The following is a 23,979-nucleotide window of genomic DNA, read 5'->3' as shown; positions in this document are numbered from 1 at the left end:
TAATCTCTTTAAAATCTAATTGAGGATTTTCTTTTAAGCATTTGGCAACTTAGTATCTTTTGCATAAATGCAAACAAAAACTTTCGATGAAAGGTAGGAAAGGAAGGATGATTGAGGCATTAAAAAAGAGCCTTCATTTGGGACCCAAGAGACCACGCTTGGAATCCCAACTCAGGTACTTTATTAACTGTGTGACGTTGAGCAAGTCACTGTTCCTTTGAGCCATGGTATCATTTGTAAAATGGACATATTTGTACTACCTGCTTCTCAGGGTAGCTGGAAGAATTCAGTGAGATAAGTGGTGGATGTGAAACCACTTTGTAAACTCTAAAGCACTGTGTGCATGCTATACTATACTACTCTCTCTCTCTCTCTCTCTCTCTCTCTCTCTCTCTCTCTCTCTCTCTCTCTATATATATATATATATATATATATATATATGTATATATATATAAATATTTATATACGAATGATATTTTATAGTATATATCATTATATATGTCAGTGTCTATCATTATTATATAGTATATATTTTAGTGTGTGTGTGTGTATGTGTGTATATATGTGTGATAGGTCCCAAACTTTGCATACGTAGCAGGAAGCAGAGTCAGGAGGAGTGTAACTGAGGCTGAGGCCTGGCCCAGTTCAGCCCTCACAGACCATCCATTGCTGCTGTATAGCAGCTATTGGAAAATACCAGGGGAAACAGGATTTATGTCCTCAGCTTTTGCTCAAACTACTTCACAGTCATTTTAGCATTTCTTTTTCAAGATATTTCAATTACTTTTAAATCCTCGAGATGTTTTCTGTTCAGGCACTTTGGGGTCTTCATTCTTTTTCTTTTTCTTCTTTGGTGAAATAACTTATAGAAAGATAATGAGAAAAGTTCTTTTACAATGGTGAAGGCCAAGTGATCTATTCTCTAGTCTCCTTTTATACCCACATGAACACTGATTGTATCTACATGCCCATGGTGGGGGTGAGGGTGGGGAAGGAGGGGAAAGAGAAAAGGGGGTGGGGGTGGAGAGAGAGAAAAATAGAGCCAGAGCCAGAGAGTGAGTGAGAGAGAAGGAAAAGAGCCAGAGCGAGGAGAGAGCATAACAGATAGAGATAGTGAATGAGAGAGAGAGAATGAGAGACACAATGAGAAAGATAATGGGGGAGAGGGATTGAAAGAGAGGGAACAAAAGAGAGACAGATCATAAAGACAGAGTGAGAGATAGAGAATGAAAGAGAATGAGAGATAAGAGAGGCAGAAAATGAGAGTATGAGAAAGAGAATGAGAGAGGTAAAGAGACTGAGGTAGAAAGATTGAAAGAGAACAAAAGAGATAATTAGAGAGAGACTGAATGAGAAAGAATACGAGAAAGAGAGACAGGGAGAAACAGATGGTGAAAGAGAGTGTGAGAGGTTGAGAGACAAAGTGAAAGAGAGAATGAGAGAGAGAGATGGAAATGGAAAATTTGAGAGAAAGAGAGGAAGAGATAGAGTAATACATAGAGAGAACAAGGGGGCAGGACAAAGAATGAGAGACAGGATGAGGGAGAGTGAGAGAGAGACAGGAAATCAGAGAGAGGAGAGCGGGAGACAGAGAATGAGAGAGAGAATAAGAGAGAGAGATTGAGAGAAGCAAAGAGACAGAATAAGAGAGGAGAGAGAGAAAGAGAATGACAGACAGAATGAGGTAGGGAGATGGAAAGAGAGAAAAGAGACATAATGAGAGCAACAGAGAATTAGAAAGGAGACAAGGGAATGAGAGAGAGGAGAGACAGAATACAGGAGTGAACAAGAAAGAAAAGGAGAGATACACAGAATAAAAGAAGGAGAGATAGAGAATACAAGAGAAATACAGGAAGCAAGAGAGACGGAGTGAGAGATGGATGGATGGAGAAGGAGAGAGGGAGGCAGAAGGAGACAGGAGAGAGGGATAGGAAGGAGGAAAAGAGGGTGAGGAAGAAGGAGAAAGAGAGAGAGAGAGAGAAAAGAAAGGAGGGAGGGAAGAGAGGGACAGAAAGAGAAGGAAAGATGAAAAGAGGGAGAAGGGAGGGACAGAGCAATCAAGAGACAGTGAGTAAGAGAGGCCTGCGAGTGAGAATGTGCCTCAGAGCCAGGAAGAGATCCAGAGGGACAAACAGCTCAACAGCCTGCACTTAGCTACCTTGTCTTCTAATCTCATCGCCTTCAAAGTATGTCCCATCTTCTTTATATTCCAATGATGTTTTATCCATTTCTTCTCTTCTTAAGCCATTCCCTTTCATTTTCCTCAAGTGATAGGCCATTTTTTTCTCAAGAAGTGCTTGTTTCTAAAATGTTTGAGAAAATACATTTTTAGGGTCAATTCTCCATTTTGTGATGCAAAATGCCTCTTGTCAAAAGATAGTATTTGTTCAATATGCTTTTGTTACCGAATTTTACTCCAAACCCAGAGCTCTTTCCCAATGGAAAGACCATGCTGTCTTGTAGTTTGCCTTGGGTCCATCGTGTAAAGCATCCATTGAAAGCTATGCTAAGATTAGGCCCTTGCAATCTAAGCAAAGTTTAGGGCCAGGTCATACTTGTAGGGTCCCACCAGAAGGGAGCACATACTCTAGGGCTGTTCTGGGACATGGACTGAGAAGAGATTGGCTTCTGGAGGTGACAAGGGCAAGGTGAGCATGTCAAGTTGCCTTCTCCTTTTCCTTCCTCCTTTGCTCTGGAAATGATTTAAACCAGGGGCACTTAACCTAGGTCTGTGAACTTTTGTTTTTCTAATGAGTTTTGATAACTGTATTTTTGTTTTCCTTTTTTTTTTTTTTTGCTAGGCAATGGAGTTCAGTGACTTGCCCAGGGTCACACAGCTAGTAAGTGTTATGTGTCTAAGGCTGGATTTGAAGTCAGGTCCTCCTGAATCCAGGGCCGGTGCTCTATCCACTGCACCACCTAGCTGCCCCTTGATAACTGTATTTCAACAAAATCAGTCTCCTTTGTATTCCTGCATATTTTCCTTTATTCATTTATAAAAATGGTTCTGAAAAGGGGCCCATAGGTGTCATTAGGCTGCCAAAAGAAACTATGACACCAAAAAGGTTAAAAGTCCCCAATTTAAACAAACACCACCTGCTTTGTAGCCATCACCCTCATCTGTTTGTTCCTTTTCTTTGTGTCCTCAGTTCTTAGTCCAGTACTTGAAATATTTTATAGTAGCATACTACTAATCATTGTTGTTTGTCCTTTGTTCTCGAAGAAGACCAATGACATTAGGAGGGTGATGTCTTGAATTGCAAGTGAATTGGATCTAAGTGAGGCAGGGCTGTGCTAAGTCATCAGCCTCATTCTCTCTTCCAGGGTCATCTGAGTCCCGAGGCAAGACATAGGTCAGGACAACTGGAGCTGGCCCCCTACTACTAATCAATGCTTACTGAATAGTATCTATTGACTGGGAAGTCATATATTGCTTGCAGTCAACGTAGCATAATGCAAAGAGTCCTGGATTTGGACCCAGGAGCTCCAACTTTAAATCTTGGCTCTGATGGTTAATAACTGATCATGCGATCTTGTTGCTTCCCTTCACTAAGCCTCGATGTTATGTCTATAAAATGGGGATCATAATGCTTTTACTACCAACCTCACAGGGTTGGTAGGTGTCAAGTACTTTGAAAACCTTAGAGTACACTAAAAATCGGAACTATTATTTAGACGAGAATTTATGGACAAATTTGGAAAGAGTATCTGAAATTTTAGCCTAATATTAGTACCAAAGGAAACATCTGGGAGGAAAAAATTGAGAACATTTCTCTCAAAAATCTCTGGGCCTAAGAAAAGCAGCTGTGTTATTTTCTCTTTAGACTTTTCAGATTTTGGTGATTGTACACATAATTCATTTACATATGGAAAGTCAAAAGTAATCCTCTTACAATGGGTGGAGGGGGAGGCTGGTGGGGAGGGAGAGAGAAGAGAGACAGAGAGGAGAGAGATGAAGAGAGAGGAGACAGAGAGACACAGAGAGACACACAGAGACAGACAGAGAGTGAGCGCTGGTACATTTCACCCATATGGTTGTAGGCTTTGGCAGCTTCCTGTCTTTGGAGATAACAAGCCCATATGGACAAAGGATGTGGTGGTGGCTTGTGACAAATAGAGGCTTTTCTGTGGTGAGTCCCAGTTATAGGCAACATTCCCTCTGTACCTTCCTGTCACTCTCCTCTCGATTTTTTCTTCGCTGTTCCTCGACTTGAGCTTCTCTTTTAACTTCTTCTCCAATTCTGGTCAAAAGTAACATCTCCTTTGTTTTCCATTCCTAGAGAGTAGAGTTTATTTTATATGACATGGCCTTTTATTTTTCACTACAACTGTGATTTGGTAATATGGTTCCCCCCCCTTGCCTGCCCTACCCTCCACTTGGCAAAGTAGCAGGCATTCACAGACTGGGCCTAAAGGATATCAGCTGGGCACAGAGGAGTTCACTCAGTGAATGTGGAGGAGAGACTGTCTCCCATACTTTTATCCACTGGGGACCTTCCAATGGCCCAGCTGTGTATAGATGCATTTGAAGGGGCTAAAGGCCAAAGCAGCAATTTTATCACTGGCAGCTCAGGCTGTCAACAGTAGGGAGTCCATGTCCAGGCCCGAGTAAGGCTGAACTTCGAAGACTAACAAGGGGCTAGAGAGAATGGTTTTTCTCTTCCACACCAGGAAGACCTAAGGTCAATATTCTTTCAATGAGCTGCATCTACCACAAATATAACAATGCTTTGCACCTAGTAAGTGCTTATTGAGGGCTTTTTTGTTCATTCATTTCATATGTGTATTTTAGGAGAAAGAAGGAAAAGTACCATTTTAAAATGTGACATTGCTCTGCATTTCATGGGAGTTGAGAAGATGAGCAGAGTAGAAATGACTGTTTTAACCTCTGGAAGCCCCTGTGAGGTGTATCTGTAGAGCACAGACTTGTGCTCTGCCTGTGTTTATTCCTGGACTCCAATCTCCTGCCTTTACAGCCTCACATGATAATAAAAGTGGAGAGGTGGAGGAGACACATGTAATAATCATGAAGGAACTCCAAAGAGGAGGGCACGAAGCCAAGAGTGCTTGAAAATTCATTCAATCCTGACATTTAAGAAATGCTTTCAATGTGCAATGGACTGTGTTAGGCATTATGGGAGATACATGGGCAAAGAAGGCATCATCTCTGCCCTCAAAAAGCCCCCCTACAGTCTAGAAGGGGAGATAAGCCATGTACAAGAATACAAAGTTGAAGGTGACAGAAGGTGATCAGAAGGAAAACAATGGCAAGCATCGTTACTCGTATCTGGTCCCTCTCCCAGCATCTCTTGCATCTGTCCTGTCTCTCTAGATGCACTGCCATTACCATGGGTGCCTTCATTTGCTAGGATTAGTGCAAATTTAGGGTTAATCTCTCTCCCCCCTTCCAAACTATCCTCCATATTCTTCTGCATCCACCTGGCACTCATTCTGCTCACAACCCTTCTGGGACTTCTTATGTGCCTGCCAGGTGAAGTTCCAAATTTTCATCCTATCCATCAAGACTCCTCCCCCTTTATATAGCCTTATCTCAACTTGATACTCTTCACCTTCCCATGAGCATGCCTTGTGTTCTCCTGCCTCTGGCCCTGCTCACTTTGTCCATTCTTTATAGAGTTTGTTTCCCTGACTGGTTAGCCTTTAAAGCCCACCTCAAATTCCACCTCCTCTGCGAAGCCATTAGTGACCTTTCCCCTTCAGATCTCACATTTATCATGGATCATTTTCTATTGGAGTTATCTGTCTTTTTCCCCTATTAGACTATAAGCTCCATGAGGAAAGGGACAGATTTGATGGGATCATACAGGAACAGGATTATCATAGGATGAAGGGACCTCAGATTCCATCTAGTCTCACTCTTCCATTTTACAGGGGAAGAAACTGAGGCCCAGGGAGGGGAAATGATTTGCCTAAGGTCACACAGGTAGTGAGTAACTGAAGCATGATTGGAAGCAGGTCCTCTGACTCCAGAGCCAGGCTCTTTCCACTGTGACCCACTGTGACCCACTGCCTTCTTACATACTCTTTTCACTCCCTAGGATCTAGCACAGTGCTCCCTATGCAGTGTTTGTTGCCTTGAACTGAAAGCTCATCCCCATTTTCTGTGTCTCTTCTCTCACTTCTTCCATTTTCCTCCGAAGACTAAGTTTTCTCCTCGTGTGCTCCCTCTGTCTTTTCTCTTCCTCATTCATCCGGATGAGGTGCCGCTCTTCAGTGGACCGCTCAAGATTCTCCAGCTCCCTGCTGATCGTATCTAAATATCTTTGGGCACAAATACAAATGAGGAAATGAAGGCCAGCTAGGCATCTAACAGGGCAGCATTTCAGAGTCAACTGTGCTAGCCCTAACCATCTTGTTGGTTGGCAGAATTCTGTCCCTTAAATGAACAGAAATGTACAAGTAACTCTTACATGGTCCTCTTTCCTGTCCTTTTTATATATACTCATGTTTGTATTTATTGATTATTAAGTTCACAATAAATTTTTAAAATTTTTTACCCTTCCCCCAATCTGCCCTCCCTTCTATCACCCCCACTTTTATCCCCTTCCCCTCTATCTCTTATCCCCTTCCCCCCCTATTAAAATTTTTTTTTTAGGCAATTGGGGTTAAGTGACTTGCCCAGGGTCACACAGCTAGTAAGTGTCAAGTGACTGTTCTGAGGTCAGATTTGAACTCAGGTCCTCCTGAATCCAGGGCCGGTGCTCTATCCATTGTACCACCTAGCTGCCCCTAAAATTATTTTAAAGAAATGAACACAGCCCAGGTTTCATGACTTTGCTAATATCTTACCAAAACCTGTTTGCCTTTTGTTGTTGATGCTGTCCACAGCCTGGATCTGAAGCACAGGTGAAGGGAAGGGGAGTCCTACCTGTGCCTTATTAAGCGCTCTTGGTCCTCAATAGACTGTGTGCCTTCTTGTAACAGCCATTCTCTGAATTGTGCAGCATCTCTGCTGTCTGGGATTTGATTGTGTTCCTGAAGTTTGGTGACTTGCTTTTCAAGCATTTTCTGAAAGGAAATAGAATGATGGGTTAATAATTTCATGCATGACAGATATATGTGCCACTTGTTGTTGAGGCTACTTATATTTGGGTTTGAGAGAGAAAACTGCACCCCACCTATGGCTAAGAATTCCATCACACTACATTTTGTCTCAAGTGACCCAAAAGAATGTATCATCCCTCGGGACACCGAAGCCAAATGTCTCTATCCAGGCTGAAAAACTGAGCCGTTTAACTTGAGTTCTAAAGGCAGCAGAGAAGGAGGACAGGAGAAAGGATAAGAGATTTGGACATCCCCCACTCTGGGGACACTTTGCTCTTCATGACCAGCTTCCATACCACAGGGCAGCCCCTCTCATTTTCACCCAACTTTATTGACTCTAGGAGGGGACGAGGGGACAGGGGTGTGTGTGTGTGTGTGTGTGTGTGTGAGACACACATATACATACACACACATATATAAATATACATGTGTACAAATACATAAACACACATGTATGTATAAACAGATATATACACAAATCTACATATAAACACACATACACACATATAATATAGCAACTAGTCTGGTATGGCTGGAAAGCTAGAAAGGGAAGGCAGTGTCAGATCACAGAGGGCCTTCAAGAAGATGACCTTTACACGGGAACCAGCATGGCACCGCTGAAGGGTTCTGAGCAGAGGAGGGGCCATGGTCAGATCTCAGCAAAGAAAGCCAACTTGAAGCAAGTATGAAGGATGATTCGGAGGGGGGATGGAATGAAGATGGGAAAACCTGGCAGGAGGCTATTGCAATGGTACATGTGGGTGCCAATAAGGGTTTATACTTGGGTGGTAGCAGTGAGATTAGAAGAGGAGGTAGATGTGAGAGGTTAACAAAAGGAAAAAGTCAAATGTTACCCTAAGTTTTCAAATCTAAGAGACTGGATTAATGGTAGAACAAAGATGGAAGGAGAAGCAGATTGTGAGAGAAACATAGAATTCAAACTCCACGTGGAAAGTGACAGAATTAGTTGATATTTACCTAACTCAGGGCTTCTTAACCTTTTTCTGGGACCCCTTTGGCAGTCAGCCTGGTGAAAGCTATGGACCCCTTCTTAGAATTGTTTTTTCAGTCCATAAAATAAAACACATAGGAGTACAAAGGAGCCAATTTTATTGAAATACAGTTATATAACTGTCTTCAACTGTATTGGAATCCAGTTACAGAACACGGGGAGTTGGAGGGAATGTGGGATTTCTAGGAGGAGAGACAGGAAGGCAGTTGGAGAGAAAGTTCTGGGGCTCCAAAGAGAGGTCAGGGCTGGAGATATTGGGGAGTGTGCTGCAGGGAAGTCACAGTTGAAACCATAAGGGAGTGTATAGAGAGAAAAAAAGTCAAAGAAAGAACCTTGGGGGAAACAATAATAATAACATAAAGGGATTGGGAAGAAGAGCAGAGAAAGGATTAATTGGCTAGAACCAGGAGAGTGAGATATCACAGTAAATTTCATCAGCCATGAGGCAGATCACTCATATCTTTTTTTTCCCCAAACTCTCCCAAGCAGAATTTCTTAAAGACCCAGGAGAAAATTAATTAAGATGTTTTACTTACTTGTTCTCTCATATAGTTTCTTTCAAAGTCTAATTTGAGGCTTGTTAGATACTGCCGGTATTTGTTAAACTCTCTCAAAGTGCATACAATCTAAAGAAGAAAATATAGAAATTCAAAGGTATTATTTCTATAATAGACACTTCCCCACTAAATATAACAGTAACACATTTCAGAGCCAGTGTTGAAGGCAGCGCTTTTAGATAGCTGCTGTATCAACAAGCAATTCCTATCCTTGCATATGAGAGAATGTCCTTGACTAATAAGGCACATCTGCTGATATGAACACACACACACACACACACACACACACACACACACACACACACACACCAAAAAAACCCAAAAAATAAATAAAAGAAAGATAACAAATGAACACTGGATGGGTGGACTTATAAAAATGAAACAAAATACCAACGAGAAGCTAAACTCAGTGCAAATATACTCTATCAAGTTACATTCTGTTCCAGAAACCTTTTCCTTCTAGGTTTTTAAAAGGATCCAGAGACGATTCCTTTGAATAGTGGCCGTCCTTCCTACATCTATAATCATGAGAAAGGCCTGAAGTGCAGTTGGAAGAAGATATCTTCGGAATAACAGAGACTAGACCACAGAAGTCATCTAATCCAACTTCCACCTGGGAGTGGAAGTCAGAGAACTGGAAGGAGATCTGTGTGCTGAAATAAGAAAAGAAGAAAAGAAATCTGCCACTAATTAGATTGAATTAGATCAAATCTTGCTTGGAATTGAATTCCTTCTTGATACCCTCACCAGAAGGCAGCCCAAAGCAGTTTCTGTTTGCAACAGTGTTCACCAATCTCAACTGCCAATCAAAGGCACCTGGAGGAGATATAGTGTCATCCTACTGGAAGAAAAAGCAGAAAGAAAGCCCATCCATAAACAAAGCAAGCTTTGTTCGATGGCTGGGCCTCTACCAGCAAAAAAGCATGTCCCATTGGCAGTAGGTGAGCCATAAAGGACTGAGGATCCAGCTTCAAGCCCTCTGGACAGCAAGGAGAACTGGGAAGTGTTCTGTGGAGAGCACGCTATGCTTGTATTTCTGCCAGGAGCAAATAACAGCTGTTCTCTGCCTTAGAACAAGTGAACAGACTTCAGGAATAAAGCTCTGCACTTCAGGTTAGCAGAGAATGAAATCTTTCTTGAAAAGGATGGGAGAGCCTCAAGGAGGAAGTGAAGAAAAATATCCAAAAGAGGCAGTAGAGAATCCTAACCTGAGTGAGGAAGATGGTAGAAGAATGTGACCCAGAGAAAGAAATAAAGAAGGATCTTTGAATGTATGGAGCTAAGTGAATAAGGATGGGGTTCTTTCCATGGAGGAGAGGGCTGGCCTCTCAAAGAACGAAACCACTTCTTGACTTCTAAGGCTTAATGATGCTCGCCAGGGGCCACAAGGAGAGAAGCACCCAGTAATGGTCAGAAGGAGCAACAAGTGATGCTTGATAGGGATCCCCGGCCTTCTGCTGAGACGTACTGAGGTGCCTACCTGTTGAGCTGACAGGAATCCTGGGCGTGGATCCTGGATGGAACAGAGATCGTCTGGAGAGTTGTCCAAAGTGACAGCTCCCTCTCACCCCTGGTGAGTTCCTGTGGACTGATGGAAGAGTCACCAGGAGGACTATGAAAGACTGGCCAAGAGACTGAGGATCTTGGGGACCCAGCTGGAATTTTCATCATTGTTACTGATTGAAAGTAGGGATTTCAGAAGAGAAAGGCGGATCTGGGGAGTGAACATCTCACTAAGAAGATGTCTGAGAACAGGGTGTGGATTTCTAGGCCACAACTTAAAATATACCTTACTCAGAAGGAACAAAATGGAAAAAAGTCATAATGCATATGAAGAAGCTATACCTAGATGAGGAACACGAGGCAGAAAGCATGGCAGAGCACATTTGGTGGGACTCAATGGAGTGAGAAAGAAGTGATGTGTTGTTGTGGCTGTAGAATAAATAAAGGTCATCTGCATCAAAGTAGGGGGTGGTTAGAAGAGAAGTCTTGAGGGGGCAGCTAGGTGGCGCAGTGGATAGAGCACTGACCCTGAAGTCAGGAGGACCTGAGTTCAAATCTGGCCTCAGACCAAACACTTGACACTCACTAGCTGTGTGACCCTGGGCAAATCACTTAACCCCAAATGCCTAAAAAAAAAAAGAGGGAAATCTGGCCCAGAAGCAGGAAATTAGAGTGATGGAGGGCAGGGAAGGGGAGAACTTTAACTCTCCAGAAATCTGCTGCTAGATCTCTGTTCAAAGCAGAACTGCTGATACATTTGGGACTTGCCCTAATGATTACTTAATTCTCCAGAAGGCATAGAAAGTTACAATGGGGACTGATGTGCTCAGCCAAGAAGGGGAACTGCTAATTTGGATCAAGAAGAATAAATTAGTTGCTGAAGTTGAGATGATGGCAGCCTTTTTGTGGTTTAGTCATTTTTCAGTTGTGTCCAACTGTTTGTGACCTTTTTTGGAGTTTTCTTGGCAAAGATCCTGGAGGGGTTTGCCATTTCCTTCTCCAGCTCATTTTACAGGTGAGGAAATTGAGGCAAACAGGCTTTAATGACTCACCCAAGGTCACCAAGCTAGTGAGTATCTGAGGTTGGATTTGAACTCAGGTCTTCCTGACTTCAGGCCTGGCCCTCTATCCGCTGCAGTACCACCTAGCTGCCCTGGTGGCAGCCTTAAGGGTTTCAAATTGCTAATCAAGAAGGAATGAAAGCTGGGCATAGTTTGTAGGTATAGTAAACCTAGATTTTGGTGAAGCATTTGATAAAGAGCTTCATGCTATGCTTTTGGACTAGATGATAGAACATGTAGGTAGATTTGAAATAGCTCAAATGACTGAACTCAAACAAGTTATTGTTGAAGGACTAATGTCAATTTAGAGTCTTCAGTGGAATGTCCCAAGGATCTGCCCTTGGCCCTGTGTTATTTCACATCTTTATCAGTGACTTGGAGAAGGGCATAGATGGCATAAACTAGGACAAAGCTAACACATTAGATGATAGTCAGGATTCAAAATGATGGCAACATGCTAGATTGAGGGGACATCTTTATCAGTGACTTGGAGAAGGGCATAGATGGCATAAACTAGGACAAAGCTAACACATTAGATGATAGTCAGGATTCAAAATGATGGCAACATGCTAGATTGAGGGGACAAGTCTCAGAAGATGGAATCTGATAGTGACAAGTATAAAGTTCTAAACTTAGATAAAAAACCCCTGACATTGACAAGATAAGGTGCATCCAAAAAAGGTGATGAGGATCATTAGGAGGCTGAAGAGCAGATCAGTGGGACAGTTAAGGCAGTGGAAATGTTTAGCCTGAAGGAGACAGCTTAGGAGGGAATAGGAAAGTTATCCTCAAATGTTTGATGGGCTGTCATGTGGAAGAGAGTCCAGACTTGTCCTGTTTGGTCCCACAGGGAAACATTAGTCACAATGGATGGAAGCTGCCAAGAAGTACATTTTGTTCTTGCTGCCCCAAAACTGCAGTGTGCTTTTTCAAGAGGTAGACTCCCCTGCATTGGAGGTTTCCAAGCAGAGACTGGAAGACCTCTTGTTGGTAATGATGTAGAAGATTTTTGGTTAGGTATGAGTTGGACTAGATGGCCTATGAGATCTCATGTGACTTAGAGATTCTCTGAATTGAGTTCAACAAAACATGAAATAAAATCGGATCGAATCTAACCACTCATCAGAATCACGTATCATCTAGCCTCTGCCTGAATCTCTCTGGCGAGGAGAGCGAGATGCCTCACAAAGCATCCCAGTCTGTCTATTCTAGAATGGTTCTAATTGTCGAGCTGTTTCTTTTCAAATCGAGCTGACCTCTCTCTTTGGCACCTCCATTCCACTCCTTGATCTCAGTGAAGCTCTCAGGGGCCAAGCAGAGTAAGTCTGATTACTCTTTTTGGTAATAGACCTTGAGGTATTTGAAGATGGGGAGCTTTTCCCTTGGCACCATCTCCCTCCATTATGTGCACTCTTTTCTAGCTTTAATTGATTGAGATTACAGAAAGACTAATTCCCAAAGAGAAAAGGTAATGTAAGAAACATGAAGTAATCTCAGAGGCAATAGGTCAAGGTTTGTCTGGTTTCTCTTGACCCAAACATTGGAGGGTAATATATATATATAGTCACTCACTAGGCACTTACTGCCCAACTGAATAAAAGATGAGTGAGCCCTGAGTGTCAAGTGTTGACCAAGTCAATAAAACATTTATGTGACTAAAAAAAAAATGACAACCCACTTTGTTATTGGTGGTGATGTAACCTCCTTTCTTTAATTGCTTCAAGATATCTTTGCGCTTGTAGTAGGCACTTAAATGAGGATCATGCAGGCTTTTGTATCTGGTTTCCAGTAGTTGACCATAAGGATCAGTTAGGTTAAAACCATAAGAGGGCTGAAAAAGCTGGAAACAGAGTTAAAACCATTAGTGACAGGAGATTAGTAAAATGACGCTTTGAATTAACAACATGACAGAAATTAAATGGACTGAGAATAAAACATGCAATAGAAAGACTTCAGAACTCGGACTGATGCAGTGACCAGTCATGACTGATGGTAAAGCCCTTCTTGAACTCTCAGAGAAGTGGTGGACCACAGGTGCAGAGAAAGGCATTCGTTTCTGATGCCACCATTGTGATTTATTCTGTATGACTACTTATTTGTTTACAAGGAAGGGATCTACTGGGGGTAAGGGAGAGACAGTGATATTAATAAAGAAAGAAATGGTTTGAGTAAGAACCCGCTGCTTCTTTTCCCTACTGTCTCCCCACAAAGCTTCTTTCTCCTCATGTAATCGCCATCACCATACACTGAGCACTGACCAAAAGGGGAAATGAGAGAAGGGAGAGAGAATAGAAGAGGACAGATGGGTAAAGTTCTAAGCCAGGATTGTCACCCTCTTCTTCCCTGGCCTCCACCCTGCCTCACCGCTGTGGGAAATGATGAAGGGATATCATTGTTATGCCTTCATGATCTGAAAATGAACAATAACCTCAAGAGTCCACTGTGGTTCACAAATACAACATCCATGAAAATAGAAAGAGTGAAAGACAAATGCCATTATTATGAATCAAAGATTTACTCTGAAGTCTCATCTAAAGCAGGAACCTTCATCCTATCCTTCAGACTTGCTTCCAGGAGATGAGCGAGAGAGTTTGCACTAGTATGCAGTGGCCTTTCATGTACTGAAGAACCACTTATAGACAGCATTTTACGGGAATGAAGCATGCTCTCTCTCTCTGTCTCTCTCTGTGTGTCTCTGTCTCTTCTCCTCTGTCTCCCCTTTTATGTCTGTCTCTGTCTCTTTCCTTCTTTGTTTTTCTCTCTCCTTCTGTTGCACTCCTCTGACTATCTGTCTTGCTCTGGCTCTCCTTTTCTCTCTCTCCCCTCTTCTCACCCTTTCTGTCTCTGTATCTCTGTGTCTCCCTTTCTGTCTGTCTGTCTCTCACCATGTCTGTCTCTGTCTCCTCTCTCTCCTCTTTCCTTCTGTTTCTTTCTTCTCTCTGTCTCTCTCTCTCCTATCTCTCTCCATGTCTGTCTTCTCTCCTTATGTCTCTCTCCTATCTCCTTCTATGTCCCTCTTTATCTCTCTCCTATTTCTGTCTCTCCTTCCCTCTCTCGCCTCTTTTCATCACTGTCTCTCCTCTCGTCTTTTTCTGTATCTCTGTCCTCTGTCTGTCTTTGTTCCCTTTCCTGTCTTTTACCTTCTGTCTCTCTCCTGTCTCTGTCTCCCTCCTTCTGTCTGTCTCCTTTTTTTTTCTTTTCTGTCTCTTGCCTTGTCACTCATCTTTTCTATCTCTCATATCTGTCTTATTCTCTCTTTTTCTACCTTTGTCTCTCTCTCCTCTGCCTTTTCTTTCTTTTCTCTCTTCTTCTGTATCTTTCTTTCTCCTTCCCTCTCTTCCTTCTGTCTCTCCTTCTCTCTCTCCCATGTCCTCTATCTCTATTTCTCTCTCTCCGTCCTGGTCTCTGTCTGTCTCCTTCTTTGTCTCTGCCTTTCTTTTTTTCTGTCTTTCTCTGTCTCCTCCCTTTCTTCTCTGTCTCCTCTCTACATGTGTCTCTTTCTTTCTCTCTCCTTTCTCCTTCTGTTTCTTTCTCTCCTTTTCTCCCCCTCCTTTTCTGTCCCTGTTTCTTTCTATCTCCTGTCTTTCCATTCTTCTTGTCTCCGTCTTCTTTTCTATCTGTCTCTGTCTCATACACACACACACACACACACACACACACACACATACCCTAAAGATCAAACCGTCAAGTGAATGATACCCAAGTCTACAACAAGAACCACCGTGTAAATACTACTGTCATTGTGTTAACTTTCTAAGAAAGCTATGATTTATTTTCTGGCCCCACTTGTAAATTAGCTTATTACCAAACGATGGAGGTTATTTTCACTAGCAGGACGGTGGCCTTAGATCACAGAAGTTCCTTGTTGGGGGAAAGACAGAGAAAGAGAAGGAATGAGGAATGAGATTCCAGGCTCTTCTCCCTTGCTTGATTGCACAGCAACAGACTATGGAAGATACTGTAAGGGGGCAGCCCTCATCTCCCCATCCCATTTTCTGGACACTCTGAAGTTTAGGGCCCAGTGACAGCAGGAACAGAAGCAGCTACCCAATATCCAAGATAAGAGGAAGGGGATGGCATAAAGTTCTAATTTCTAAAGCACTTGACTTTGTTTTTCAATTTCCTTAGTCGAGTTTCTGGTCCAATGATTGGCAACAGCCCCCAATTCACTACCAAACTTTCACTGAAAAAAAAAAGAGGGGAGATAATTGAGGACTAATTCACAAGTAATAACTGATATAAATTGCAAGTCACTCTTGGAAAGACAATAATAATAAATGTAGCAATTTGCTAATAAATCTCTCCTTTACTTAGTTCCAAATATTGGTTGTAACAAGGATATATTGTGGCTTAGGACTAGTGACAGACACATTTAGTGAACTAATGTCCTGTCAATATTGCGCCACTATTGACAAATCCGTCAAATTAAGATCACTGGTTACATGGCAGTCATCAACTGAAATCACCTGTTTCCTTGAACTGAGTGAGGTCTCCTTACTTTATTACAAAAGTCATTATTGCCTGACACTCCTGGCTTTGAATTCTGATAACTCACATTTCTAAAGTATTTTAAAGTTTACAAAGCATTTTACCCACAGTAACCCTATACAACCGGTACTGCATTATTATCTTATTGTATTATATTGTAATATCATTCTATTATTGCATTACTATTACTGCATTATTATCACTTTTCAGATGAAGGTAATGAGACTCAGAAAGGATAAATGACTTACTCAGGGTTATACAGAAGATGTCTGAACTGGAATTTGAACCCAAGTCTTTGGGCTTCAAGTTTAGTATACTTTCCCATCAGCCAAACTACTTAAATCATTATCAGCCACATGCTAGAGGCAAGTGAGGATGTTTCATGTTGTTGTTCAATTGTAAGTTTTGTTGTAATCGACCTTAAATCAGGACCTCTCAGCATGCCGCCATTTTCTTACCATCATGAACGGCCAATGTGGGACCCTCTTTAGTTCCCTGACAGGGTAATTATGAAGATCAAATAAGATAATGTGCACATAAAGTGTTCTATAGATGTCAAATCATGATCTGAATGTAAATTAAGGGCCACAGTGTGGGCCAATGGGAAGAACTTGGGCCGAGCACCAGAGTTCTTTGTTCCTAATTTTAGTTCTTTCACCATGACCTCAGACAACTCATTTAGAATCAAAAAGCACAGTGGAAAGAATGTTGGATTTGGGGTCAGAAGATTATGTACGTTCAGATCCTGGCTCAGAAACCTACTAACTGTGATACCAGGAAAGCTACCTCATTCCCCGAGCCTGATAAACTGAGATAATAAGCCTTGAACTCCTTTCCTTACGAGTTTATTGGGAGAAAAGTGCTTTGTAAACTTAAAGGTGCTAGAGAAATGATGATTACTATTTAGTCCAATCCCTTTCTTTTATAGATGAGGAAACTGAGGCTCAGAGAAGTTAAGTGGTTTGCCTGAGGTCACAGAGATAGCAAGTAGGAAGTTAGGACAGAAAAGCTAGTCCTTCTATGATAAATAATAGCTAACAAAGATGCAATGTGAAGGGTCACAAAGCACTCTATGAACATTATCTTGGTTGATCCTTGCACCACTCCTGTAAAGTAGATGCTGGGGGGAAGCAGTGCCATTTAGTTCTTAGGACACACATACACACAGAGTCCCTTACCCCAACTTGCAACTAAGTACACAGACAGCCTTTGTAGTTAGGGAGCTGGGAAGGGCTGCTCTTGACTAAGTGGTTCTGTGGATGCAGGAAAAGGCTGGTTGCCTGGAGACCATCAGAACTTTGAGGCTGAGTTCTGGGCACTGGTCAGTTAACCTCATGGAAGGATATGGGTGCTGAGCATTAGGTGGGATGAGAGAGTTCTGCTCAATCACATGACCACAATTTGTGGATTGAGAGCCTTTCTTGACTGGGAGGAAAGTGGTCTTGGCAGAGGACTTTAATAAGATCAGGGTCTTAGAATACCCTGCGAATGGCAGAGGTTTTGTATGAACATTCCATCCCCCTTTTGTGAGGGTGGCTGAAGTAGGTGATTGTAACTCTGTCCAGGGTATTTAGCAGTATTAGAAAGTCCCTGCCTGCTCTATTTATTGTATGTCAGCTTTAAGGGTTACAAAGTGCTTTATATCATTTGAATCTCACAACAATCCTGAGGAGGAGATGCTATCATTATCTCTATTTTAAAGATAGGGAAACCGAGGTTCAGAGAGTAACTTGTCTAGGGTCACGAAATTATTAAGTATCTGAGGTCGGACTCAAATTCTGGTCTTTCTTACCTGGAAGAAGAAAAGATTTTTTTGGTAATACCTTAATTAAATAATCAGGAAGAAATAAAGCATTAACTGTATCCCATTCTTTGAATTACATGAGTTTACAGGAGGCTTTACTAGAAATAGAGCTTAAGTAGTTTTCCTAAAATGCCAAAGAAACCTAGGAGGGTTGAGAACCTACACTTCCTATCCCATGGTCCTCTCCAACTACACTGCATGATATTCCCCCCAGCTGCTACATATGGCTTTGCTTTTCAGCTTGTGCTGGGTGGCACGGCCAGTAAGCAGGGATCCCATGACTGGTACATCATCCCTGGACTGAATAGCAAGGGAAAGGGGTTAGGAAAGTGCCTGTTTACCATTATTTACAGGAATGATTTTACCTTTTCACTTAAATTTGTGGTGTAGAATAAAGTATTACTGCCTGGGATCAGAGGCAGCTTGACGCCAAGAGGTAAATCCAGCAGCTGAGCGGCCCCTACTCCTGGAAACTGCATTTTGTGGGGGCTCTGTCAGAACAGAATTACATGGGCTTTAGTCGTAGTGGATCGTTTGTGGAAGAAATGAAACTCTTGGCACCTCAGTGGGCTCCCAGCTCTGAATGCATCACGGTGTCAGTGTGTATACATACAATTGAGTCTTAGGAAGTGAGCAAAGAGGGCATCGTTCAGTGTAGGAATCCCTTTGATGGCACTAGTGGAAGTGGGGTGGGAGGAGGGCTTGTTAGAGGACATCCAAGCCAACCTCCCACCAGGAGCAGCAATGCCTCCTATAGCATTAACAGGGAGATCATCTCCATTTGGTTACTCCCTGGACCTGTCACCTGCTGAGGGACTTCCTTGCACAGCACCCCTGATGGGTATGTGGCATCCCCACCACTTCTCCTTGGCTGTCTCCAGCACAACAAGGTTCACTACTTACGGGAGGCGGCCCATTCTAACTCCTCCTCATCACAAGTTTTCAAAAGAGAGTATTAAATGCAGCTGGCCTGGCTGGGGCAAGGCCCTGGAAGTGGCTCATAAGATGAGCAGGGAGTCCTAGCCTCAGACTAGAGCTACATCTTCTATCCCTGCTACACTTATCACAGGCCTCCACAGTCCAACAATACTAGAATGTTGCCAAACAACTAGAAATGTGGTCGTTTTAAATTAATTACTTTAGGAGATTGGGGGCAAGGGGAGGTGTCATTTTCTCTGGTCTGCTTCTATATATTTGGGTAGGGTCTGATTATTGCCCAGGATGAAAAATCTCCTGAAATTACACTTCTGGTGACATCCCTCATTGAACATGTTCTTGTTCAGTCTTGTACTGTGGGCCATACTGTCCATGGGGTTTTCTTGGCAAAGATCCTGGAGTGGTTTGCCATGTCCTTCTCCAGTGGATTAAGACAAACAGAGGTTAAGTGCCTTGCTCAGGGCCACACAGCTAGTAAGTATCCGGGGCTGGATTTGAATTCAGGTCTTCCTGACTCCAGGCTCAGTGCTCTATCCACTAGCTGCCTCCTGTTGAACATGACACTGCTCTATAAAAGGAAGAGGCAACAATACATGCAGCCAGCCAGACAATTATAATCTAAGATTGAAATAGGGAGGTTTTGCTTTTGCTTTCCCTTTGGTGGCTATAATTTTGTTTACCTTTTCTTTGTGGGTGCAAACATTTCGGTCCAACCCCTGCCTGAGCAGCATCCCCAACCAGCGGCCATCCATATTCATCTGGTTGAAGAGTTCCACTGAGGTGGGATTGCCTGGGGCAAGCCAGGCTGGGCCAGGCCCTTGTGGACAGCTTAACTTGTTCAGAAGTTTGGGTTTACAATGAGTTGAAATCTGCCTCTGACTTTCCCCCATTTTTCCCAGTTCTATCCTCTAGAGCCAAGTTGTACAGGCCTAATCTCTTCTACATGGCAGCCCTGCAGATATTTGAAGACAGCAATCATCTCTGTTTCACTTAAGACTTTTCCCTTTCTCTAGGCTAAACACCCCCAGCTCCTTCAACCTAGTCTTGTCCAGCAGGGTCTCCAGCATAGTTCATAGGATGAGTATCTAGAGGATCTACCAGATTCCTGAAAATCTCCAGTAATGTGGGACCCACTATTTCATTGTTAGACAGCTCTGATTCTATGCTACACTCCTCTTCCTCAGTAGGAGTTCCAGAATAATATAGGAATTAGAACTGGAAAGGATTTCACAGATCATCCAGTCTATACCCCTCCTTTTATAGATGAAGAGACAATTTAGGGGTGTGGTGAGAGACTGAGGACAGAACTAGGACCAATGGGCAGAAGATTTCAGCTCATTGCAGGGGAAAAGTTCTTAACTATGAGAATGGTTCAAAGTCGTGCTGCAGGGGGAGGGGGTGGATTCCCTCTCACTGGAGGTACGCTAGCAGAGGCAGAATGACAACTGGGATTGCTTCAGAGGGAATTCTTGTTCACTTATGGATTGAGCTAGATGGTCCTTGAAGTCCCTTCCAGTTCTGATATACTAAGGCTCAGAATAGTGAAGTGACTTGGGATCATAGTAGGACTTAGAACTTGAAAGTGCCTTAGAGGGAGGAATTGAGGCCTAGGGAGGATAAGTGACTTGCCCAAGATCACACAGGCAGGAAGCCTCAGTTGAGAGGATACACTGGCCCTCTCACTTCAGAGATCAATACATCAAAGTCCCAGAGAGGTTAAAAGGGACATCAGAGGCCATCAAGTCCAATCCCTCGATTTTACAAGTAAAGAAACAGGCCCAGGGAGGGAAAATGACCTGCCCATGATTACACAACTACTAATTGGGAAGATTTGAACCCAGGTCCTCTGACTCCAGCTCCAAAGCTCTATAGATGCTGCAGCACCACCAGGGTCGTGGATGATCCTGACCTTCCCCCATTCTCATCTCTTACCTTCAGGTTATTTGCCCCTTTTTACTGGCCCACTTCCACCACCGAAATGGTTATAGAGCCCAGGGGGCCTATGGGTGGTTCAGAGTGGGGTTAGATGGGGGCTAAGGCACTGGGGATAGAATTCCACAGGTTTGGGGTAAGCCCTTGGACCAGGGCTGGGACTCTCAGGATTTGGGTCAGAGACCTCGAGGTTTCCAGGCAAGGCCTTCAAGGTTTGGGCAGGTCCTCAAAGCTTGGGACATGGTCCTAGGGCCAGAGGCAGGGCTTTAGAGATTTGGGGTGGAGTTTTGGAGTTTGGGACTGGGCCTGGAGAAGAACCCTCCGGGTTTGGTGGACCCCTAGGTCTTTAGGGCAGAGTCCTAGGGCCAGGGGAGAGGCTCCAGGGGTTTTGGGGATGGGGCCCTTGAGATTTTGGGGCCCAAAGGTTTGGGACAGGGTCCTGGGGCTGGGGCCCTCGGAATTTGAAGTGGGCCCATGAGTTTTGGGGCAGACCTTCGGGGTTTTGGAGGGCCTGTGGGTTTGAGGATGGTCCCTCAGGTTGGGGGGGGCCTGTGGGCTTCAGGGCGGAGCTTCGGAGGGCCTGTGGGTTTGGGGGCGGTCCCTCAGGTTGGTGGGGGGCCTGTGGTCTTCGGGCGGAGTCTCGGAGGTTGGGAGGGCCCGTGGGTTTGGGGACGTTCCCTCAGGTTGGGGGGGCCCCACTGTGGACTTCGGGGCGGAGCCTCGGAGCCTGGGAGGGCCCGTGGGTTTGAGGACGGTCCCTCAGGTGGGGGGCCTCGGAGCTTCGGAGGGCTCGTGGGTTTGACCGGTCCTTCAGGTGGGGGGGGCCTGTGGGCTTCGGGGCGGAGTCTCGGAGGTTGGGAGGGCCCGTGGGTTTCGGGACGTTCCCTCAGGTTGGGGGGACCCCCTGTGGACTTCAGGGCGGAGCCTCAGAGCCTGGGAGGGCCCGTGGGTTTGAGGACGGTCCCTCAGGTTGGGGGGAGCCTCGGAGCTTCGGAGGGCTCGTGGGTTTGAGGACGGTCCCTCAGGTGGGGGGGGCTGTGGGCTTCGGGGCGGAGCTTCGGAGGGCTCGTGGGTTTGAGGACGGTCCCTCAGGTTGGGGGGGGCGCCTATGGGCTTCGGGGCGGAGCCTCGGAGGTTGGGAGGGCCCGTGGGTTTCGGGAGGGCCCCCGGGGTTTGAGGCAGGCCGCTCACCTCGCCGCACCGGCCGCCGTCCGCCACCAAGTGGCTGGCGGCAGTCTTGGTGGCGGCGGCATCTGCAGCCTTGGAGCAGGCGCTCAGATAAAACTCCATGGCTCCCTAGGGCAGGATGTGGGGCGGGCGGAATGTCTCCGCCCCTGCCTCCGCTCCGCCTCCGTCACCGCCTTTCCGCCTCTCCTCGGACCTCTTCTCCTGCCTCCTCCTTCCTCCTTCCCCCTGGCGCCCGGGTTCGCTCCCTCTTCCCTCCGCTCTCTCTCGACCCTCCTCCCCTCTCGACTCCAGCCAGACTTCGAAGCCCCCTCCTTGCCTTGACAACCGTTCTTTTCTACCCCCTCCTCCAGCATGCTTCTGTTCCACGCACGCGTTGCCTAGCAGCGGACACGCGGCCCCTCCCGTCACGTTCGATGGGGAGCGTATGTGTGCTGAGTGGGGGAGGGTCGTGTGCGTGCGTACGTGTGTGCCTACGTGTGCTGGGGAGGGGTGTTGAAGGGAGACGAGAGTAGAAGTAGAAGAGGGGAACGACCTCTAAAGAGTTGGGACGGGTGGGTGTCAGGAATTGGGGTGGGTCGCTTAGGGAGCCAGTGTGAAAACTCACGTGCTTGCTCTAAGCAATCCCCGCTCACGTACAGTTCTGAAAAATACAAAACCAAAATAATCCAGTGCCTGGGGATCTGACCAGTTTCTCTTGTATCCCAAGGGGGCAGAAGGTTTGGATGGGGAAAAAACCAACCCCCACCCCAAACTAACCACTGCTCATCTCCCGATCCCAACCGTACAGTCATTTAGACCAGAAATCGAGGGGAGGAAGGGGCACTGGGATGCTAGAAGGGGTTTACTGGCTCCTTCATCTAGGGCTGCCAGAGAGAGGCTGCCACCTGGCCCAACCCTCTCATTCGACAGACGAGGTGAAGGGACACTAAGGGAAGGCTTGGTGTGTTTTTTAAAACACCATGGGCCTCAGGGTTTGGTCACTTTGGTGTTTTTCAAGGAACTTTATTCAGCCCAGCTGTTTTTATTTATTTCTTTTGTGTTGACAAGCATTTATTTATAAAATAGTCCTAACTGTTCCAAATGTGTGTCTAGTACTGTACTCCAAAGCCACCATCCTGTTTAAGAAAGTTATTTATTCTTAGACATTTCTAGCTGTGTGACCCTGGGCAAGTCACTTCAGTTTGCCTCAGTTTCCTCATCTGCAAAATGGGCTGGAGAAAGAAATAGCAAAGCAGTATCTCTGTGAAAAAAACCCAAAATGATGTCAGGAAGAGTAGGACACAACTGGAAAATGACTCAACAGCAACAACAACAACAACAACAACAACAACAACAACTCATTCTTAGAAAAATGCATTCCTGGGTATCCCAAAGCACCAGAAATGCTTACCATGGATAGGTTATTAACACCACTCCAGCAGCTCAGTATGGTGTAGAGGTGAGCCTGAGACCTCAAAGGGATGCTAGTATAGCCCAAGATCTTATAGGTCCTACCTAGCTGGAATGGCCTAATGACGAACTGTATATTTGTCATCTGAGGACCAGCCTAAGTTTGGTGTTCATTAGATTGACCACAGGCTGATGAATTTTTCAGCTGTATACACTCTCAAAGACCATCTCCTAAGACCTGGAGGTACTGAGCTCTGTACCCAAGCTGATCAAACATTGAAGTATCTTAGAAGGCTGATGTTTAAAGAGACAAGTGTGATGGAAACTTTCAGAGTTGGGCTGATTTTTTGCCCACATTTTCTTGCAAAGATGAAATCCTGAGGAAGAAACTATTGTAGAGGGTAACTTTGAACTGTCCCTTAGTCTTAGAGGCTTTGAGAATGTTTCAAAAGTAAGTATTGATTTCAGCTGGCAGGCTACATTCTTAGGTGTTGGCTTATCTATCAAAGCTAATTTGAAATATTGCAATATGACAGCTCTGTTGGTCCATTGTGAGCCTCATACTAATTGGGTTTTTAGTGGTTACCAAATGTCGAGGTGATCATAAGTGATTTTGGAAGCCCCTCAATTGGTTTTTCTAGTCAGGAAAACCTCTGATAAAATATCTGAAACCAACACTGGTACCCTTTTCTGAGAGATTATGCTCACTTGGAATGTTGAACCCATCTAGTAAAGAAATGCTGATAGTCACTTCTAGAATTTTAATATAAAAAATGAAATCTTCAAGATCACTTAATTCTAAGCATGTCAAAGAAATCTGTCCTTGGCCCTATGCTGTTCAACATTTTAATCAATATTTTGGAAGAGAGGTAGGTGGCAAACATCAAAATTGCAGACAACAAGAGTGTAGGAGGGATAACTAAGATGTCTGATGACAGAATTGGGGGCCAAAAAGGTCTTAACAGGCTGTGATCATCTTACTCTATCTACTCTGTCCTGGTCAGACCAATATGGGGTATTGTGTTCAGTCTGGGCACCACATCT

General features: G+C 44.4%; 1 protein-coding gene across 1 annotated transcript; it reads right to left on the bottom strand.

Moving 5' to 3' along the window:
• Positions 1-581: 581 nt before the first annotated feature.
• On the bottom strand, positions 582-21,973 carry LOC110196504 (fibrous sheath-interacting protein 2). Its single transcript, XM_020969792.2, has 9 exons — positions 21,550-21,973; positions 17,856-17,981; positions 12,877-13,038; positions 8,614-8,703; positions 6,890-7,029; positions 6,141-6,282; positions 4,166-4,276; positions 2,159-2,303; positions 582-862 (listed from the first exon to the last, which is right to left on the bottom strand). The coding sequence occupies exons 1-9, from the start codon at positions 21,646-21,648 to the stop codon at positions 777-779; spliced, it is 1,101 nt and encodes a 366-aa protein (XP_020825451.2). The 5' UTR covers positions 21,649-21,973; the 3' UTR covers positions 582-776.
• Positions 21,974-23,979: the final 2,006 nt, after the last annotated feature.

The sequence above is a fragment of the Phascolarctos cinereus genome, unplaced genomic scaffold (assembly GCF_003287225.1).
Source record: "Phascolarctos cinereus isolate Bilbo 61053 unplaced genomic scaffold, phaCin_HiC Scaffold_8;HRSCAF=390, whole genome shotgun sequence".
Classification (NCBI taxonomy): Eukaryota; Metazoa; Chordata; class Mammalia; order Diprotodontia; family Phascolarctidae; genus Phascolarctos; species Phascolarctos cinereus.
Note: the sequence above shows the minus strand (reverse complement) of the source record. Positions and strands in the feature narration are given on the sequence as shown.

Excerpts from the sequence above, each read along its gene's own strand:
- LOC110196504 (XM_020969792.2), bottom strand. The coding sequence starts at position 21,648 with ATGGAGTTTTATCTGAGCGCCTGCTCCAAGGCTGCAGATGCCGCCGCC. Across the intron at positions 8,704-12,876 it reads ACATCACCACCAATAACAAA|ATTGTATGCACTTTGAGAGA; the intron begins GTGGGTTGTCAT and ends TTTCTTCTTTAG. Across the intron at positions 4,277-6,140 it reads TTCGGAGGAAAATGGAAGAA|GAATGGAAAACAAAGGAGAT; the intron begins GTGAGAGAAGAG and ends TCTACTCTCTAG.